We start from the raw sequence: 21992 nt of genomic DNA on the forward strand, positions 1-21992 counted from the left end.
TAAATGAGCTATATTCTGAAATTTCCCAGAGGCAACTCTGGTGGGAGTCAACAAAAAGCCTAAAAATTATGATTTAGAAGTGACAACCACAAAATTGGTCCCAGACTATGGAAACTCAGAGCTTTGAGATAATATGTTACAAAAAAGGGAATAAATGTAGAAAGCATCGAAATTTGGAGATGGGGGGGAGGGAGTTGAAATTGTTAGGCACAAAGGAAAGTCCTAAGAGCATTAGAAGTTAAAAGGACAGCCATGCTAACCTGAGAAGCTGACTTTTTGGGACTGAAGCCTTCATGCTTAGGGGAGCAGGCCGGAGAAGCAGTGCTCCCAGAAGAAGCAGAACCTTTGCTGCTATCAGTGAACCAAGAGAAGGGCAGGAAAGGGGAGCCACCTGTTCTGCCAGAGCCCTCCACCGACTCCCTGTAAGGAAACAATGCCAATCAGAAGACAACAGAGAGTTCTAGGGTGATGTAAAAGGCTTGGATTTTAGTGACACCACAGCACTGGCAGGCCAGTGATACTAACTGGGTATTGTGTTACCTGCTGCCCATTGACAGTCGGTTGCTCCCCTTCTCCTTCCTGCTCTTGCCCGTTGATGCTCTGCGCAGGGTAACCCTGTGAGAAGAACAAAGAAAAATGTAGGTGATAAGCTTTTGGCCAAGGAGATATTTTGATGCCTTGGGACTAGGAATGAGAAACCTGCACAACATGTTAGCATTGACCCCTTGAAGGTTCCCTCATTCTCTTCATTTTCTATTTCCTCCCCCCCCCAAAAAAACTGAGGAAAATAGCCTATGTCTTCCCTCAGATTCTTAGGAAACTCTCTTACCCCAAATCCAAAAATTTTCGACGAGTCTTCTTGTCCAGACCAGTAGTGGGACTGGCAGGTTCAGAGGGACTGGCATCTCGGCTGTCATCTTTTGAAATTAGAGAAAATAATCCAAGGGATAGTTTTTCTCACAAAAGTTTAAATCCTGTCTCAATCCCTACCAGATTCAACTGGGAGCAGAATCATGTCTCATCTGAACATTATAAATTTTCATTTTTCTACTTTATTATAGGAAGGGATCTTAGAGACCATCTAGGTTTTTTTTTTAACAAATTAAAAAACTGAGGCTCAGACAATGATTGTCTAAAGACACTTTACATAAAAAAATTCTCCTGACCTCAAATCCATTGTGCTTTCATTAGTACTTAGTACAATTCTCTGCATCAATGGTTCTCAATCAATGTTTGAATGAAAGACAAATGGATGGATGGATGGATGGATGGATGGATGGATGGATGGATGGATGGATGGATGGACTTTCTTCACTGTCCTTTCATAGTACCTGAGGTTGTGCTGGAATCAACTGAACCGGTACTGGAGTTTCCATTGATAAATTCATTATGATCATTGTGAAATCAACAAATGTTATAAATTGGGGTTTGATTTATTTGCTTTGGTTGTCTTGACTTAAAGTTTGAGAGAAAATATTAATGAAGATTAAACTTGTGTGCCTTTTACCTGCTTGCTGAACATGGGCCAGCACACCCTGCCGCAATACTACACATTATTGCAATCCTGACCTTAGCTGGGAAATCCTATGAACAAAAAGGAAGTTCCTTATCTTGTAGTCCTAGGGACTGATAGGGGCAGAGAAGAGAGCAAGGGAAGGGAAAAAAAGAGGAGTCATCCCTTGGCTTGCAGTGCCACCCAGCCCGGCCGCGCATCTAGACTCCTTAAACTTGATCTGACTGTAGTGTGTTCTCACCTTCGCTGTGCGGCTCTGCCCGGTGGTGCCGTCGCACAAAGCTGGGGGAGCTGTCAGAGCTGGGCGCTGAGCGTGGGGGCGACGAGGAGGCAGCAGCCAGAGCCTCGTGGGAGGCTGCATTGTGGAGGGGTCGGTAGCGGGTGCGGGGTGAGGGCGGCGCTTCGTCTTCTTCCAAGCTCCGCCGCAATCCCGGCGGCTCCAAGGTGAAGGGCCCCCCAGGGGGAGACCCCGGGCCGGAGTGAAGTGGCGAGCGCAACCGGTGTAGGGGGCTTCCACAGCCATCCGTCACCTGCCGATCCCGGAGTGATAAGCTGGGAGCCTAGTTCTCCCGAGTCCTTGGGGTGGGGTGATGGCAGGGAAGCGAAAAGGGGGACTGGGAACCTTGCAATTGGATCCATTTACCCTCCATAGGCTAGAAGCCAAGGGACAAGGACAATTAATCCCTCTGGCTGTGGGATTTCAACTCCGGGACTCCAGCCTATGGAGTTCCATCCTCTTGAGTGTTCCCTGAGAAGGGTTAGGAGGCATCAGCCTTATATAGGTTGAGAGGATTGACACTGGGGCCTAGGGCTGTGTATGTCTTGTTACCTTGGAAAAAGGTTCAAACTCTTCTGTCATTTAGCCCCTCCACAATTATTCAGGATTCTGCCATTCTAGCCTCATGCTGCTGTCCTCCAAGTATTTACTCCAGATGCTTCCCCTGAATGAGGCCCCTGAATTCTACCTTCAAACCCTTCTTCACTGTCATTTCCTGGCAGGCTCTCTTCTTTCTCTTTAGTGAATTCAGGGTGTTTCTTTTTATTTTTATTTTTTGTTTTGTTTTGTTCTTAGTCTGGATCTATGATTTCATCTATGTGGGAAAATCCCTGCAGATTCCCAGCTACTCAGTAACTTGCAGTTTTAGAGAGGTACTTTAGGGAGGGGTTACATCCCTTGCACAGGATCCTCTAGATAATATTTTATCAGAGGCAAGATTTGAATCCAGGCCTTATGTATTATCCTACAGTGAAAAAAATACTAGCTCTGGAGTCAGAAGATGTGGATTTGCATCCCTCTGATATTTATTACTTGTATGATATTAGCAATTCCCATAACTACCCCAGGCCTCAGTTTCCTCATCTGTGAAATGAAGGGCTTGAATTAGTTGACCTCATAGGTTCAACTCTAGATCTATGATCTTTGTGATCCTTTACAGTATGCTTTGCTGTCTAATCTACACATTCTTTGGAGTTTAAAGTTGTGATCTTACCTGTCTTTTATTTTCCTACCTGTCGCTTTATGTATATATATATATTTTATTCACATTTAAAACAATTTTTAACATTTGTTTTTTTTAATTTGAGTTCAAAATTCTCTCCCTTCCTCCCCCTCCTTCTCCTCCTTGAGAAAGTAAGCAATTTGATATAGATTGTCCTACTTGTCTCTTAAAGTCCAACTCAAATGTCCCCCCACCTCCTCCAAGAAGGCTTCCCTGCTCATCCTGGACAGGACCTTATCCATTCTGATTTCACTTTGGTTTGTAACTCAATTACATACTTACATGATATCATGTAATATAGTTCTCTATATGGGTAGTTAATCCCTATATTATACTATAAATTTTTTTAAGGCAAAGACTGTGTTTTATCTAAATTTTGTATCCTCTCCAATTGCCAGCAAAATGTTCTGCATACAAGTATTTTTAAACCACTTACTATGTACCAAACACTTTGTGTGTGGAGGGGAGAAAGCAGCTCTGACCTTGACCCCTGGCCCTTCTGGGCCATCGCCCTCTTCAGCTGAGCTGGCACTGTCCCGTAGCCGAGAGCGAGATGGCCGGTGGCGCCTGCCCTTGGCCAGCAACTGGGCCCGGGCTTTATGGAGGCTGCTGTCCAGTCTGACTGTCTCTGGGATCACTGAGTCCAGGTCTGTGTCATAGACAGAGTAAGACAGACATCGGAGTGTCAAGACGAGAGACATGGATGTAGTAGATACAGGATAACAAAAAGGCATTGAGAGATGAAAATAGACAGACAGACAAAGCAGAGTTGTTATCAGGTCTGAAAGATGGAGGCAATCACTCTTGCACTCATGATCCTCTGTCACCTGGATTCTGTTGAGTGTAGACTAAACAGTACCTACTCTGGTTGATGCTCTTACACTATTCCCTCAGATATGATGAAAAGGGATCTTCCTTCCTCCCCCCCCCCAAAAAAAAATTTTTTTTGGAAAGTTTTGTTCTTTACAGATGAATTCGTAAACAACCTTTTGCTTACAGTCTCACTTAGCACTTGTGGACTTGTCACTAATTACTCCATTCATCCATAGAGTCCTCTCCCCAGAGAGATAGCACCTGCTCACCTATACAAAGAAGAACAAGCAGCCTATTGGACATCTGAGCACAGTAGGATGTATGCTCACATGGATGAAGGTATGTGTATAAATTCAGATTACTGTCAGAACTCCATAGTCTTTCACCTGGGGGAGTAGTGGATAGACTTCAGGGCTTAGAGTCAAGAAGAACTAAGTTTGAAAGTCCCTAAGTCTCAGTTTCCTCGTCTTTAAAATGATAGAATTGGATTTCCTGACCTCTAAGGTCCTTTTTAGTACAAAATCTATGATCCTTTGAATGATACTCACTTCCCTCCAATCCCAAATCTGTCATCTCACAGGTACCATCCCCTTTCTCTCTAACTCTTCCTGAAACCCCAGTGGCTCTTGGAGCTCATAATTGAGTTAGGTAGCCTAATAAAGCTGCTTCTGCTCATTATTATTGTTGTTATTGTGTTTTTGGTAGTAATTATTTTTCTATAAAATAAAAGATGACAATGATAGCTATAATAGATAATATCTTCTCATAAAAAGGTGAGAAAAACTAGCTAATAGATTACCTACTAAATAGGTAATAACAATACCAGCTAACGCATATAGGGCATGATGATTTACAAAGCCATAATCAACTTTGAGAAGTAGGTAAGACAGTCATCATTACCCTTATTTTACAAATAAGGAAACTGAGATTCAAGAGTGAAATGAATGAAATGAAATGCGGAGTAGTACAACTAGAAAGAGGCAGTGTGAACTTCAGCTCCAGTGATTAAGGTCAATGATTTAGAACTGGAAGTGACCTGAGAAATTACCTAATCTAATCCCATCATTTTATAAATAGAGAAATTGATATTGAGAATAGTGAAGTATGCAAGGGAGATTCAGATCTAGTTCTTGGCTTCAGATCCAGAGATCTAACCCTAACCCTAGCAGTGGGTGGGAGTGTGGAGGCATGAGTCTTCAAGGACTACTATGACTGCCCTCCCCCCCACTTCCAACCCTTGGTAGCCTTCCAGAATGGGGGAGCCCCAGACCAATTAGTAAGGAAAGTTCCTCCTGCTATGTAGTAGTTCTGTTTCTGGAAAGGAGAGTTAAAGCAGTAGCTATTCAGAGAAAGACAGCCCCAGGCAGAGTAAGTTCATGAATATTTAACGGGGGGGGGGGTCAAAAACTGATGGTAATGGAGACATAGAAGCAGAGAAACTATGAGAAGAAAAAGACTAAGCAGGGCCTGGGAGGGAGGGAGACCAAATCAGAGCAAGTTTGAGAATGAGAACTACAGAGATTGAGAGACAGGAAAAGACGGAGATGGAAAAAAATAGAGATGTTCACTTCCCCTTTTGTTCACATAGACTCTTCCATCCCACCAGGAAGCACAGAGACCCAAGGATTCTCCCCCCTGACTTTTCAAAAAGAGATGAATGAATTTTTAGAAAAGATGAATGAGGAAAGAAGGAAGGAAGGAAGGAAGGAAGGAAGGAAGGAAGGAAGGAAGGAAGGAAGGAAGGAAGGAAGGAAGGGTGAGTAGAGGAGAGTCTAGAGGTGTTGAGATGGGGAGAGACTGGGAAGTGGTAAGAGAGATTATAAATCCTGGGATTGGGAACAGGAAAGGATCTTAAAGATAATCTATTCTCCTTCATTTTACAGAGAAGGAAACTGAGGCCCTTAGAAGAGAAGTGAGTTTCCCAAGTAAGTACCATAAGTACCAGAACTGGAAAAGAGAGAAGAGAAAAGAGAGAAGGAAATCCTATGGGACCAGGGGTGGTGAACATTTTTTCTGCCAAGGGTCATTTGGATATTTTTAACATGATTTACAGATCATACATATTATCAACTTAAAAATTAACCTGCTATATTTGGTCAAACATTTAATTAATTCACCTTTAGAAAGCTCCTGGATTTATTGAATTTCAAATCCCTGCAATTGTCATGACAGCACCAGACCAAATGATTTTGAATTAGAGAGGTGACTAATGTGAAATTTGTGGAAGGGATTGTGGTGGGTAAATTTAAATAAGATATTTGTTAAGTGCCTGACACAGTACCAGGTAGCAGATAGTAGGCACTATTCAAATGATTATCCCTACCTTCCCTCCCTCCCTCCCTCAGCATATTGCATATAAGCATGTATCTGTGAACAAGCAAAAAAAGTATATATAGACAGAAAACAAATCCTATGTAGATTCTAAGTTATAAGTATGTCCCAATTCTCAACCCTCCATTGTTTTCTTAAGTCCAAAACCCAGAGTCATTTATTTTCAGGTACCAGGTAGACACAATGGTTTTGGCAGTACCTTCTAGCTCTGAGATTCTGATTTTAACTCATTCATGATTCATATAGGAGAAAGCCAGGCCCCAGGAGCCTGCTCTCAGCAGTCTCTCCTCTCCAACCCCCCACCTTTGCTTTTCTTCTTTTGAGCTTTTGAGTCCAATGTGGGAACATCAGTTGCTGCCCCCAATGCATGCTGGGACTGCTGCCTTGTGGGGATTCTACCATCTCTAGACAATAAATAAGGTGGGAAATGGGGGAAGTGGAGTGCACATGCGTGGGTAGGCATGTCTGATGATACACCTCTATGTGCATGAAGGAGGTTGCCTATGTGTGGGAAACTATACAACTTTATATTTGGGGGGGGTTTCCAAGGCAAATGGGGTTAAGTGGCTTGCCCAAGGCCACAAAGCTAGGTCATTATTAAGTGTCTGAGATCAGATTTGAACCCAGGTACTCCTGACTCAAGGACTGGTGCTTTATCCACTGCGCCACCTAGCCGCCCCTGTGGGAAACTATACAGAGGAAGTTCTGTGTATGGGGAAAGAGGCATGTTTCTGATAGGATGTGGGAGAAAAAAGAACTGACAGTCATAGGTCTCAGAACCCCTGATTATACTGTCTACAGCCTAACCCTTGTCTCTTTAATTCTCAAGGATAAGGAAGGCAAGGAAAAGGGGATTAGCCAGAGGCCAGCCCTGAGATCATAGGGTACCAGAGCACTTACCAAAAACCTCCTCGGGGTCTTGGAGCTTTGAGGAAGCCATGATGCAGGAGAGCTGGAGAGGAGGTGTTGGAGAGAGAGAAGCCAAGGGTGAGATGTACCACGTCTACCCACCCTATGCCTATTGGTCCTTCAGACATCCCCCTGCCACCCATCTGGAACTCTGCCCCTCAGCCCTTTTAAATGGAGGACTTCCAGATTAATGTCCCAGATCACAACAGAAGGGGACCAGCCTCAAATAGAAAGTTAGAACCCCAGACTTAAAGCTCTGAGAGTCAGATTTGGACTGATTTGCCTTGTGATTTCATATATTTCACTTAACTTATCTGGGTCTTGATGAGTTTGGTGGGCTTTTTCCCACTGTACTGAACCTTATGGATTTTTTTAAATTTAATTTTATTTATTTAAGGCAATGGGGTTGAGTGACTTGCTCAAGCTAGGCAATTATTAAGTGGCTGAGGCCATATTTGAACTCAGGTCTCCCAGACTCCATCTAGCTCCCCACCTTATGAATTTCTAACTGGGTTGGTTCTCTAGGAAGAATTTATGATAAAACTCGAAAGAGACTGGCACCATGTGAGAAAGGATAGAGAGTTTGATATCTACAATAAGGGAAGAGAGTGTCAATACCCAGGAAGTTACAGATCCCATTTAGTGTACTTGGCCTCTTCCTCCTCCTCTTCACCATCATAATAGCTAATATTTATATAGCACTTTTAAGTATGCAAAGCTCTATATGATATTATATCATTTGATATAACCACCTTTGAGATGGATGCCACTATAATAGCACTCATTTTTCATAGGTGGAAACTGAAGCTGACAGGTTAAATGACTTGCCAAGATGCATATAACTAATGAATGTCTAAGATAGGATTTGAACTCAGGTCTTCTTGATGCCAAATCCCAGCCTTCTGTCTACTGTGCCACTTAACTGCTTCTATTAATCAAAAATAATGTTTTAACTTAAAATTTTTTCTTTTTTTCCTTCCCTCCTTTCCTCCTTCTTCCCTTTCCTCTTTCCTTTTGTCATTTCTTTCTGGTTTTTTTGTCTGTTGCCAAGATCCTAGCACAGTGCCATGAACATAGTAGGCACTGATTAACTCTCTGTGGAATTGAGTTTCTTCTGTCCTATTCTCTCTTTGCAACCTGTCTTCCTCCCTCTCTATATTCTTTTTTCCACTGCACAATGCTACCACTTTGTATGTGGTGCAGCAAACAAAGAAAATATTTGTACAGTCACATAAACTCAACCTTTGACTGTCCTTAGGATTTTTTTTTTTTAGGTTTTTGCAAGGCAATAGGGTTAAATGACTTGCCCAAGGCCACACAGCTAGGTAATTAAGTGTCTGAGGTCAGATTTGAACTCAGGTACTCCTGACTCCAGGACTGGTGCTCTATCCACTGCGCTGCCTAGCTGCCCCCCTTATGATATTTTCAAACAGACAGACAGTTACAGATAGAATCAGAGAGGTCAAAGTACATAATACAAATATGGTGTCAAGACTGAGAATGAGCAGTACACAACATATTTATCAAGGAGAGGATTTTTTTTTAAACTGGATCTGGAGGTAAAAGACCTGATTTCAAGTCGACTCTTCCACTTACTACCTATATGATTTTGGACAAGTCATTTATCTTCACTGATCTTGGTCCTCATCTGCAAAATGGAAGTGTTGAAGCTCTTTAAGCTCTAATCTATGAAACCTCTTCTTCTCTAGGAATCTAGAAATGATTCTGAAGGAGAGATTTCAGTAATAGTGGGAGAAATGAGAGAAAGGGAAAATTGACAATATCATTGGTGATAGTGAAGGAGGTACAGAAGGACCAAAGGCAAAAAAAGAGTAAGCCAGGCAAATTGGGGCAATGCAAGAGGAACCTTGAGGCAAATCTAGACATAATTTGGTTGCTATGACTAAGAAGTTAGCTGAAAGCACTGCTAGTAATAATAACTCCCATTTGTATATAGTAGTCAACGAAATACTTTTCTTCAGTCATCAGCAAATCAATTTGCTTTACATTAAACAAAAGATTTTCTTTACAGCATTTAAAATGAGTCCACAAAGTAGAGATAGGGCTTGAATATTTCCCCTAGAGTTAAGTATGCACTCCCCAGACTCTGAGGTGGGGATACCAAGGATTATTAGAACTGTTGTATAGGTGGTAAAATTGAATCTCAGACAGATGGAGTGACACTCAGGGGCATAAGAGAAAAATGGTCCCAGTGAGTGGGTGAAGTTACTCTCCACTGGCTCTCTTCTTTCCACTAGGAACAGATCCCAACTTTTTTTAAATTCTAATTTATTTGTTTATTTACACATTACTACAATAATCTTGTTGTAAAAGTAAACATAATCTCCCCCCCTCCCGACAGAAACCTTACAAAAAATTAAGTGAGAGAAGAAAATAAAATTGTACTTCAGTCTGTGTGGAGATAACTATCAGCTCTTTCTCTGGCATGGCAGGTCCTAACTTTTTTTTAAAGGTTTTTGCAAGGCAAATGGGGTTAAGTGGCTTGCCCAAGGCCACACAGCTAGAATTATTAAGTGTCTGAGATCGGATTTGAACCCAGGTACTCCTGACTCCAAGGTTGGTGCTTTATCCACTATGCCACCTAGCCACCCCCAGATTCTAACTCTTAATCCATTCATGGCTCTATCTGATTCCAGTCTTTCTCTCTGTGTCTCTGTCTCTCTATCTCTCTGTTTCCATCTTGGTTTCTCTCACTCTTATCAGCTGAAATCCTTCCACATTCTCTTGCAGAGGAGGCTCCTGACTTTAGGGAGAGGGTAGGACATTTCCAGGATAGAGGAAAGGAAACTTGCTCATCTTGGATGTGCTTGGGAGAGGTAACAAAGTGCTCCATAATTTCTCTCTCCCTGACCCATTATTCTAACAATTCATTCTATTGATCTGCTTCTTCTAGCTGCCCCAGAAGTACAGCTATCATTGACTTGGGCCCAGTTGAGAGGGAGAGAATGGATCAAGCACTCCACCTAACAGATTCCAGAACTATAGGGAGGATAGTTTTTCAAAAGAGGTCACCAATTCTCTCCAAACTCCACTGATCTAATATTATTTTGATATCATTGAATGCTGAGCCCCTACTTCGACTTTCTTATGCACCTAGGAAGTAGGATTATTGTCACACAGTGGGTTTTTCCATGCATGAAATCAGGGTGCCCCACACTTTCTATGGTAAAGAGAGGAAGAGACTTCTTTACTTCCGAGGTCTTTTATCCATGTTGGGTACTATTCTATCTCCAGCAAACTAATTTTCTAGACCCCATATCTCCTTCCTGCCTTGAATTTCTGCCAGAGCATGAAACCAACTCCACTGACACAGACAAAATCCATCTCTCCTTCACTGAAAGCTTCCCAGAAAGCCTTCCAACATGACCTATCTTCCCTCCCTTTCTGTTCACCAATAGCCTAACATACTCCCCACACATGGGGAACTGGGTCTTCTCTCTATTTTCCTTGATTATTTATTTGTAATTTCAGCCTCCACCACCTCTACCCTTGCTTCTGCTCCAGTAAGACTTTGAAATCCAAGAATGAAGGGACTCTTACCAACTCTTGACTGAGGTGGTGCCCCCTGCCATCTCTTAAAATAGCCATCTTTGAGAATGAAAATTTTTGACAGCAGCATCATTGGAGACAGAAAACTAGGAGAAGACCCTAGAAACCTGCCTGAGGCACAAGTCCTCCAGCCTGAATGCAGTATAAAAAAAATGATCCCAACCTACCCCCCCTCCAAATGACTCCCACTGTTCTGTCACTACTCCCAAAGGGATTTTTCTCCCAAGGCCCAGGCCAACCCACTAATTTACTTGTGGAAGAGTGTGATGATGGAACATAGTCCATGTCTCTATAGTACTGAAAAATTATAGAACCTCTATAATAAAAGGAGTGCAAGTTTCATTATTCTAATTTACAGATGAAGAAACAGGTTCAGAGAAGTTCTGTGATTTGTCCATGATCACACAAGCTAGGATCTGAACCCAAACATTCTGAGCAAGTTCACTGCTCTGTCGGCAATGCCATTCTAAAATGGAAAGGACCAGAGGGATGTTCTCAAGGTAAGGTCACACTTAGAGGAAGTTTTAAGGCAAGATGAGTTCAGGGATTTTAACTCTAAACCTCAGGTTTTTACAATACTGCCTCTCTGAGAAGGTCCTTTAAGGCCTCCCCCATCATCCCACAGATAGCTGCTTGAGACAGCTCTTCTTCAATTGAGTCCCAGAGAATTGGAGATCCCAGCTCCCCCTGTTTCCCCTTTCTCAAACCCAGAATCCAGCTTCTCTGAGTGGAAAGGGACTAAACCCCTCTGAAACCCTTTCCATGTGATTCTCCATTTCTTTGACCTATGGTAAAATATGGGAAACTCATATGGGCCCCACCCCACTCCAAATCAAATGCTGAATTTATCTATCTTCAGTCTAGGAGTAAGCCAGGGACTTAAGGTTCCAGTTGCCTAAGAAAGGAGTAAAAGGAAACAAGGTGTGAAGGAAATAGGAAAAGTAAAAAAAGGCAGAAAGGGTAGACTGGGTGGTGGGAGGGAGAAGAACAGGAAATTGAAGGCAAAAGAGAATAGGAGGCAGAGAAAGAATAAGGGAATGGAGAGAGAGCCAGTCTTAGACTGATAAACAGAAGACAGAAAGGATCCTTATAAAGTGAGGATAAGACAGCATGGGGTGGGGGGGGCGTGAGAAATATAGGAAGGAAAGAAGGAAGGAGAGATTAAGATATGGAGTGAATAAAATGAGGGGGGAAATAAGAAAGGGGGAGGAGCAGACCTAGGAAAGAGAAAGAGGGGATTGACTGCATCCATGATTAGAGTAAGGGAAGGACTAGGAGGAACAAGGGGTGGAGCTTGAGGCGAGGGAGGGGAAAGCTCTGGGGCAAAGGATCGGAGGGCTCCTAGCAGGAAGAGTCAGTTTGGGGTGGAAGGCTGATTGCTGAAGGCCTGGTAGGAGGGGCAACCAATTCCAGCATTTGGCAATTTTAATATGGGACTCTTGGCTATCGATTGACTTAGGGAGAGGGAACTGATTGCATTGGGGAGATGAAGAGGACCTCAATATTCTCTCCAAGTCTGTCCAGAGGTATCTTGGGTGATGGGGAAGGGTCATGTGGACCCCTCTCTATAGATTGCCCCCTATTCAATCGAAGCCAACCTGCATGAATGGAAGTTTCTCTCCATCTCATAAATTGAAATTTATCCAGGTCACGAAAGAGTTAATGTCTCTCTCCTTCTGCTGCCTTCCCTTTCCAGCTTTTTATTAATTTCTCTGGGGCTGGAAGGGATGAGATTAGCGACACAAATCCTTCTCTCCCCACCCCCCTCCTGTTAGCATCACCCGAGCTCTCCCAAACCCCTTCAGTGCTCTTCTCCAATGGGTAAAAGAAAGGCCCTTCCTTCCACCTCCCCGCTTTCATTCTGCTCCGCCCGCCCAGTCACTCTCTGATTCCCATATATGAAAAACAAGCGGATCCCGCAGCCAATATCCCCGCTGTGGGTTGAGTCTGATCGAAAATGCCTAGGAGCTTTCCCCCTAAAAGAGGGAGGGGGGAGGGCATGGACCAGCCCTGGCTCCCTGGAGCCCCCGCCCCGCCCCCGCGCCCGCCCTCCTCACCTCCAGCATCTGTCATCTTCAGCTTCCTAAAACCGAGGGGGCTTCTGGCTCCATGGTCCGCGGGGCGGGGAAGAGGGGGGGGGGTGTGGAGGAAGGGGGGAGGGGGTTCCCCACCGTGGCCTCTCCGGCCCCGTCACCCCGGGAGCAAGCAACTCCGAGCCGACGCACTGGGCTCCATCTAAGAGGGCCGGGCTGGGATGGTCCGGGCGTCTGGGATGAGGGATGGGGGTGGTGGTGATAAGGGGGGATGAGGAAATGGGGGATGGGGAGAGGGAAGAGAAAGGATGAAGCTGGGGAGAGAGAGAGAGAGAGAGAGAGAGAGAGAGAGAGAGAGAGAGAGAGAGAGAGGTTTGGAGGGAACAGGCGGAGCCCGGAGACCTGACAGGAGGATGTTCTATGCGTGTGTGTATGTATATGTGAGTGCGAGTGCGAGTGTGTGTGTGTGTGTGTGTGTGTGTGTGTGTGTGTGTTCCTCCCCTTCCCCCAGTCCAGCTGCCCCTGTCTCCCCTGCCCCGCTAATAGATCGTGGAATCGTCGCGTCAGCGTAGCCCTCCGGGGTCCCCAAGGGGAGGTGGCGATGCAGGGGGGAGGGGGGCAAGGAGGGCGGGCGCCGGATAGACAAAGAGCGGGAGGGAGGAAGGGAGGGAGTCAGAGGAGGAGTCGACTGGGGCAGGGAAGGAGGGGGAAGATGAGGAGGAGGAGGAGGAGGAGGAAAAGGTGGAAGGAAGCGTATGAGTCTTGGACTCTGGTGATCCCCCGCCCTGGGTTCTGCATCTACTTCTGGGGTGGGCTGGGGGCTGCCATGAAACATTTAAGCAAAGGGGAGCTCCCGAGACAGGATGGAGGGCACTGCTGGGGTCTTCCACTGGGATCAAAGGCCCCTCTCTTCCTTAATGAAGCTTATAGGGACCTGTGAGGTCTTAAAGGATCTATAGAATTAAGGGGAGGGGGTGGTTTATGGAACTCTGCTGCGAAGGGTCCGAGTCGGGGAAAAGGGGGTTTGTTAGCCCCCCTCCCAGCAAAGTTTAAAGATAGCGCCCCCCTGGGCGTTCACTGGTATGCAGGTGACTTCGGGATCATAAAATAAATAGTCGAGGACCAGAGATGGAACTTTTTGCCATTAAAACAAGTGCGTTTATTAAAACTCTTTAAAAAGGTCCCTCGAGCTTCCTCTGCCCTACGCCACCCCCTTGTGATTGCCTATGTAGCCTATCTCTAGTTGCAAGGAATTGGGGGAGGGGGAGTGTGAGATTATAAAATTTGTGGGAATATCTAAATCTAGCAATGTAAAGGAATTTAAGACCACCTAATCCAGCCCCTTTCATTTTATAGAGGGGCAAAGTAAGCCCTCGGGAAGTTTAGAGAATAGAATTCAGTTCTTTTTCCTTAAGAGAACCCGGGTCCAGTATTTTTTCCTCACTACATCATGCTCCCCATAGAGGAGGGGTTTGTGGACCTGTTAAAATATGTGTCGTAGTAGATAGAAGGCTGGGTTCAAGTCACAGGCATAACTCATACTGACTGTATAACCCAGGACTAGTCACTTAATCTCTCATCTCTGAAGGCAGCTCTTTAATATGAACTGTAGAGAAACTGTCAAATTGCTTTGATGGGAGTTCCCTTATGCCAATAAAATCGCAAGTACAATTTCTATCCCAATGAAGATAAGCATATAAACAAGAATCTAAGGGGAGGGCATACATGAAGATCCACTTATGGAACCCAGAGGCATCATGGAAACAGAGGAGTCTAACAGAAGAGTAATAGGTCTTATACTTGCATTATCCTTATTTTACAGTTGAAGAAAATGAGAAATTAAGTGACTCATGAATTGATTTGTCTAAGGTTTAGGCCTACTAAATGATAGAACCATGGCTTGAAATCTTTTTATTTTTACATTTTTTTTTTTTGCAAGGCAAGAAGGCCACAACAGCTAGGTAATTCTTAAGTGTCTAAGGTCGGATTTGAGCTCAGGTACTCCTGACTCCAGGGCTGGTGCTCTATCCACTGCACCACCTAGCTTCCCCTGGAATCATCTTTTGACTTCAAATCCAGCTCTTTTCCCATTAAAGCAGAATATCTCCAAATACTCAAGGACCTCCAGAGGAAGAGTGCTATGAAAATATATAGCTAAGAGTCTATGGGAGACTTTGAAAATCTTAAATATGCCAGTAGGGATTGTAAATTCCTTGAGGGCAGAGACTATTTTTGTTTTTGTATTTCTAGCACCTTGAACCTTATCTAATACATGTTGTTTTTGTTAAGTTACTTTTCAGTATGGTTAACTCTAGATGACCCCATTTGCGATTTTCTTGTCAGAGATACTGGAATGGTTTGCCACTTTCTTCTCCAGCTCATTTTACAGATGAGGAAGCTAAGGCAAACAGGTTTAAGAGATTTGGCCAGGGTCACACAGAGAGTATGAGACTAGATTTGAAGTGGTATGCTATTTCTTTCTCCAATTCATTTTATAAAGGAGGAAACAGAGACAAAAAGGGTTAGGTGATTGGCCCAGGGTTGAACAACTATTAAGTATATGAGGCCAGGTTTGAATTCATGAACATGAGTCATCCTGATTCCAAGTATAATTCAATTTATCTATTCAGTCACCAGGCTGCCCCTTCTTAGCACAAAGTAGAAATCTAATAAATGTTTGTGGAATGAATGAATCTATGGAAAGTCTATTTAGTTTATAGAAGTTTTACTCTCAAGAGTTCAGATATCCCATCATTGTTTGTTCTCTCCATTTTACTCTTCCTTCCTCTCAAATTTAAATGTGCTTGCTGTATGACATCTGTTTGCTTACGCAAAGTGAACCAGATTACATTTGTTTCAAGAGCTTTACACATACACATGCTTTGTCCCTGAATCCCAGAACCATCTTGGGTATAGGATCCTTAAGCCAGAACTGAGCCCAATGCTCTATAGAGCTAAAGTTGTAAGGTTTCATCTGAGGAGGGAGACAGTGGGTTATAAAATGGGCTGCAGGCAAGGTGTGCCAGAACCAGCTCCTACCTTTTCTGAGAGTCCATTGTTAAATTTTTAATGTAACCATTTATCAATTGACAAATGCTAAAAAGCAGAGTTTGACTTAAGATTTTGTTGATTGTCTAGACTTAAGTGATGGAGAAAATAATAATGCAAATTAAATGCAGATTGCGTCCTGCTTTGTTGTGTTTTTTTTTTTGATGAAGTCATATGCTAAACATTTTCCAACATAACCTTAGGATGAATGCTCTTAATATGCCAAGTCTAGAATCATGGGCACACTAGCATCTTGAGACAAAAGCACAGAACATAGGTAAATACCCTGAGAATGATGGGGGAGGCAGAGACTCCAACAAAATCAGAAGAGCAGACCGTGGAGGGGTCAACTCCACTCATTGGCAAAGATTCTCTTCCCCAAGTGGTATTTTGGTTTTCTTCCTCCCTCCAGATCCTGACTCCTTTTCCCTTTATTTCCCTTTAAACAAGTAGTATATCCTTTCTATGGCTAGGAAAAAAAGAGGAAACCCTCACATGTAGACAGTTTACAATGGGTGCATTCCATTAATAACACCTCTCAGCATTAATAACACAGTCCATCAGAGGAAGTAGACTATAGTAGAGACATTAGATTGAGAGAGGAAGGAGACCTAGATTTTATTTCTGTCACCAACTCACTGGGTGACTTTGAGCATCACCTCTTCTTTCTCAATTTTTCTGTTTGTAAAATCAGGGGCTTAAGTCCAGTTAGTTTCTAAGTCTCCTTCCAACTTTAATAGTTAATATACTCAGGGAAATTAGGTAGTACAGTGGATAGAATGCTGGCCTTGAAGTCAAGAGGATCTGAGTTTGAATGTGACCTCAGATACTTATTAGCTGTGTGATCTTGAACAAGTCACTTAATCCTGATTGCCTCCATAAATAAATAGTTAATAATACTATGTAGGAGAGGCAGCTAGGTGGTATGGATGCTGAACTTGGAGTTAGGAAAATCTGACTTCAAATCCTGCCCTCAGACACTTTTACTTGCTGTGTGACAAAGAGTAGATCATTTTATCTTTATCTGCCTCTGCATCTCCATCTCTAAAATGGAGATAACAATACCCTAAAAAGGTGGTTGTTGTTGTGAGGACCAAATAAGACAATATATGGGAAGTGTTTTCTATGGAACACACAGAGAACTCAACCATGAAAACAATATATACTTCACCCAATAGAGTCTAACGCCATTCACTGTCTTTCTGCTAAATCCAACCCATTACAACACACCTTGTTGTCACACCTGAAGTGAGCATGCACTTGCAAAATCTCTAGGTACAATATGTGAAAGGTCCCTCACATGCACACATATAGATATGGCACAACAGGTAGTCATCTGAAAACAGGAAAATACCCCCTCCCTTCCTGACCTGCCAGCTGAACACAAGAAGACTGGAGAGCCTATTGATTCAGCAGAATGGAATTTTTCAAACCACCCCATTCTCCACTGTCTCCTATCAGCTGCCATTATGCCAGGAAGGGGTAAACAAGATGGACTTCTTGAGGTTTTAGGAGGTGATCTTTATTATGGGGACTGCCTTTGTGTGGATAAGTTATGTCTGACTCTTCAAGACCCTGTGGGTTCCATTGTCCATGGGGTTTTCTTTGCAGAGATACTGGAGTGGTTAGTCATTTCCTTCTCCTGCTCATTTTATATATGCTGAAACTCAGGTAAACAGGGTGAAGTGATTCGCCCAGGGTCCACAGCTAATAAATGTTTGAGGTTGGATATGAACTTAGATCTTCCTAACTCAAGGCCTAGCACTCTATCCAACAAGCCATCTCATATCAGGGAAGGTTGTCTTCCCCATATTTCTGAACCTTTCCCAGAACCATTGGGGCAGTAGATATTTGGATAGGTATGGATGTGAGGTGGATAATTTCCACCAGTTTTCTCATCTATAAATGAGAAGAAAATGACAAGCCACTTCAGTATCTTTGCCAAGAAAACCTTAAATAGGGTCATAAAGACTATAACTTTTTTTTTGAAAGACAAGTTAAGTGACCTACCCAGGGTCACATATGAACTCCTAACTCCAGGGCCAGTGTTCTAGCTACTGAACCACTTAACTACCCAACAATTATATTTTAATCTGGTTTGGCAGTGCTCACTTTAAAATGCTAAGGGCTGCAATGTGGCCAGCAGCTCTATCTGCTCCTCTGCCTAGACAACTTCCTAAGGCTCTAAATATAGAGCAGGTGTTGACCTATGGTAGTAGAGGGGGAGTTTCTTATGTCAATGAGACAGGTGCCATCCATGTTCCATTTCCTTATGTGATTGAGTTACTTATACAGTCTTAAGATTTTCAAAGTTCTTCATATTTATTACCTTATTTGAGTCTCACAATGACCTTTGCTCATTATTATCCTATTTTTACAGATGAAGAAATTGAGGCTTAGGGAGGTTAACTGAATTGTCCAGGATCACAAAGCTAAAGAAAGTATTTAAGGCAGGATTTGATCCTAGGTCTTCCTTATGCTATGTTTCCACAATCCTGACAATATAGTGGAAAGAATACTGTTTATTCAGGTCGCCTGGGTTTACTTCTGCCTGTACTAACTCAACTTTTGTGTGTAACCATAAATAACTTATTTTCCCTCACTGGAATTAATTTTTCCTAACTATAAAATGAGGAGACTGGGATTAGATGATCTCTATAATATCTTCTCTCTCTAGATTTTATGTCACTAGATTCATCTGGCTTTTACTCTACTAAAGTCATAATAAAGAGCAGGTAGATAGATATCTTGTATGTACTGTGAAATCCCAGGACCATCAGGGAGTTTCCTATCTGACCTCAGCCTCATTATCTCCTCCCTCTTAGCATGGCCTAGAGTCATTTCCCCAGGGTTTCACCAGCCAGGGATTCTGGTATGCCACTCTTCAGTTCCATTAATGGAGAAACTAGGAAGCCAATGGGATGAATCAGCAATCCAAAGCTGGGTCAGGAAAGGTAGATAAGCAGCGCTTTTATATAGAGGATTTAGAAGCATCTTTTCCCACCCTCCTTCAGATATTCCCTCTAATGATGGGCATCAGGTCTTTTGAATAGGCTTTTGAGTTAGGCTGGGAAAGCCTCTCTCCAGACACCAAGATACCCATCTACACCCCTATTCCCATCTCCAACTTCCACACCCCAGTCCTGCCAGAAGACTAGATCTTTGAACAAAATACTGGAGGATCAGGATGCCAGTGCTTCCTCTACCTCTTGGGAAAAGGGGAATAGGTCAGGCTCACCTCTCCTATGGCAGAGCCTAGGTACAAATCCCACTTTTCTTTGTGATAATAATAGCTGACATTTATAAAGCATCTATTATTTGCCAGGCATGGGTTAAGCAATATATAATTATTGTCTTATTTGATCTTCAGAACAACCCTGGGAGGTAGGTGCTATTATTTTGCATTAGGATGAGGAAAAGTGACTTGTCACAGTTAGGAAGTGTCTGAGGCTGGATTTGAGGTCAGGTTTCATGACTCCAGGGCCCACACATTACCCACTGCACCACCTGGCTACCAACTTTTTAGCAGGTAACTCCCACAGAAGCCAAAATGGTCACTTCTGACTACTTTTCTTTTCTGAACCCAACCTTGTTTTCCCCTCAGGCTAGAATAACTTCTATTTTCCAGACAGTTGTACCCCATCCTTTACAATCTAGCATAAACTATATCTTTCAGTAAATTTCCCTTGATATGAGACTCATCCTCCAACAGCCCCCTTCAGTGTCTACTTGACAGACTACAGCTCCCCGTGGTTCTGGTTAATGAAGGAACAGCCGCCCTCCGGGAGGACAGGGCTTGCCTCTTCTCCCTCAGACTTGGAGCTTCTCCGAGAAGGAATTGTGCCTCCTCTTCAAATAGGGGCTGTCATAAGACTCAGGAGGGGATTGCTCTCCCCAACTTCTGGACTCTCAATCCAAAATCAGGTGAGACAGACAAAGAATAGGCAGTGTGGGGTTGGGGAAAGATGTTGGAATTTGAGTTAAAAGTATTTAGGTTAAAATCATAGTGCTATTTACCAATCTCTTTGAGCCTCAGTTTCCTCATCTGTAAAATGAAGGAGTTGGACTAACTTACTGCTATGATGTCTTTCCAGTCTTATATGATCCTGTACCTTAGAATCAAATGTCTCTGCCACCTATGTAATAACAGTGAACAAGACACTTCATTTCTCTAAATCTGTCTCCTCATTAGATAATATCTGCACACAGAAAATTGGTAAATCTTAAAGGGCAAACAATCATTATTATTACCTCCCTCATGAGTTGATGGGAAGAGAAAAATGGAATTGCAAAGTACTATATCAATTAAAGGCACTAGATGGTGCAATGGCTAGAACACCAGATATGGAGTCAGGAAGAGATGAATTCAAAGTCTCAGACACTAGCTTTGTGACCTAGGCAAGTCTTTTGATCCTGTTTGCTTTAATTTTCTCATCTGTTAAATAAGCTGAAATGAGAAGGAAATGGCAAACTACCCCAGTATCTTTGCCAAGAAAACCCCAAATAGAATCACAAAAAAGTCAGATATGACTGAACAACATCAAATACCAATGAAAGGATTATTACTCTTAATAATAGTAATGATAAATATTAGTAGTAATAATGGTGGCTATTTGAAATGTAAACTTCAGAGAGCAAGGATGATTTGGTTGCCCAATGATTAGCATAAAGAAAATGCTTCACAGTGACACTTGGTACAAAGGGAAGAGTACTGAAGCACAGAACCTACATTCACATTTTGCCTCTGACCTTTACTGTATGACTTTAGGCAAGTCACTTAACAGCCTTTGACATGAATAAAATTGATAGTATCACAGCTCCAATCCTGCCTGCCTGGCTAATTGAATAAAGGACCAGGATCTGGAGAAATGACCAGAGGAAAGGGCTTAAGTTCAGTCCTATGGGAATCTGTTTGATTCAGTAAGTGGATAAATAAATTGAAATTACAACAGAAAAGATTAGTAGACCTGCCTGTAGCTCTAGCCCCTTGGTTTTTAGAATTTATTATGTTTAATAATAATATTAAGTTTAATTGTTGCTCAGTTGTGTTTTGATTCTTTATGATCTCATTTTGGATTTTCTTCACAAAGATACTGAAGGGATTTGTTTCATTCTTAACTCATTTTACAGATGAGAAAATTGAGAAAACATCTTAGGCTAGATTTGAACTCAGGGCTTTCTGCACCACATACTCTATCAACTACAACCAGCTACCTAATAAAAATAACTGACATTTATAAAGTCTTTCAAGTTTTGTAAAATATTTTACACATATTGCCTCATTTGAGTCTTACAATCACCTTATGCTATAGGTATTATTTTTCCCCCTATACAGATGAAGAAATCAGATTTTAGACAGATTAAGTGATTTGTCTTTTGTCATGAAGCTAGTAAGCACCAGAGGGAGTATTTGAACATACATTTTCCTACCTTCGAGTCCAGATTGCTAACCGCTATGATAGGATTTGGGTCTAAGTTTCCGTACTTCAAACCCTGGATTGAACTTGGTGCTGAGGGAGAGAGTGGTCTCATTTTGCATGGGGGCAGTCACTTAATGAGATGTAAATTGTTGACTTCAGTTACAAAATTCCAAATAATTCATTCATCACTAATCCACTTGGGAAAGGGGGTTGCATGAGAAGCCAGACTCCAGTTTTGCCACCACCCCCATTCCACCCCCACAACCTTCTCTCTCCCTCCTTCCCCTCAGAGGAATAAGTCAGGCATAGGCAGATGGGGAATGGGGTGGGGGGCTGTTTTATGGGGACAACCTGACAGAGGGCGTGGTCCATACAAAACCAGGGACAATACATACATATATATATATTATATACAGAGACATGGCCCCTCAGCAGGGGAGAGAGGCAGGCAAGAGAAACCCAGAGATGCTCCCTAGCCACCTCTCCCACTGCTGCCCCACCCCATCCTAAGCCTCTAGCTCCCTTCCCTCCCCTACATCCACTTTGCCCCAGAGATCCCTCCATCTGCCAGGGATGAAGTAGGGGCAGGACACAGGAATGGGGACACTGAGACATCCAGCTCTTTGTGGGGGAAGGCAAAGAAGAGGGGAACAGAGGAGGAGCAAGGGGTCAAGAATACTGATCGTAGGCCTATTTACAGGGGGAAGCAGAAATTATAGCTGTAGTCTCTAAAAATAAAAAAAAATGGGAAACTGTTGGGTGAGGAGAAGATAGTGATGGGGTAACCTCTAACCCTGGCCCAAGCAAGGTCCACCCCCTTCCTCCCACCCTCACCCACCCACCCATCCCTGCCTGG

At 43.0% G+C, this 21992-nt stretch overlaps 1 protein-coding gene across 2 annotated transcripts in view; it reads right to left on the reverse strand.

Annotated features, from left to right (window-relative positions):
- SAMD14 (sterile alpha motif domain containing 14) overlaps positions 1-7832 on the reverse strand; it is a 12723-nt gene extending 4891 nt beyond the window's left edge. The window contains exons 1-6 of one of the 2 annotated variants that reach the window (XM_074224250.1): positions 7057-7832; positions 3495-3661; positions 1755-2043; positions 830-917; positions 541-615; positions 257-420 (exon numbers count right to left, since the gene is read on the reverse strand). In XM_074224250.1, coding sequence (XP_074080351.1) covers positions 257-420; positions 541-615; positions 830-917; positions 1755-2043; positions 3495-3661; positions 7057-7096 — 823 coding nt within the window. In that variant the 5' untranslated portion in view covers positions 7097-7832. The remainder of the gene's footprint in view (positions 1-256; positions 421-540; positions 616-829; positions 918-1754; positions 2044-3494; positions 3662-7056) is intronic. The other variant, XM_074224251.1, reaches the window with a different exon arrangement.
- Between the last annotated feature and the right edge of the window lie 14160 nt (positions 7833-21992).

Source organism: Macrotis lagotis, chromosome 2 (assembly GCF_037893015.1).
Source record: "Macrotis lagotis isolate mMagLag1 chromosome 2, bilby.v1.9.chrom.fasta, whole genome shotgun sequence".
NCBI classification, from domain to species: domain Eukaryota; kingdom Metazoa; phylum Chordata; class Mammalia; order Peramelemorphia; family Peramelidae; genus Macrotis; species Macrotis lagotis.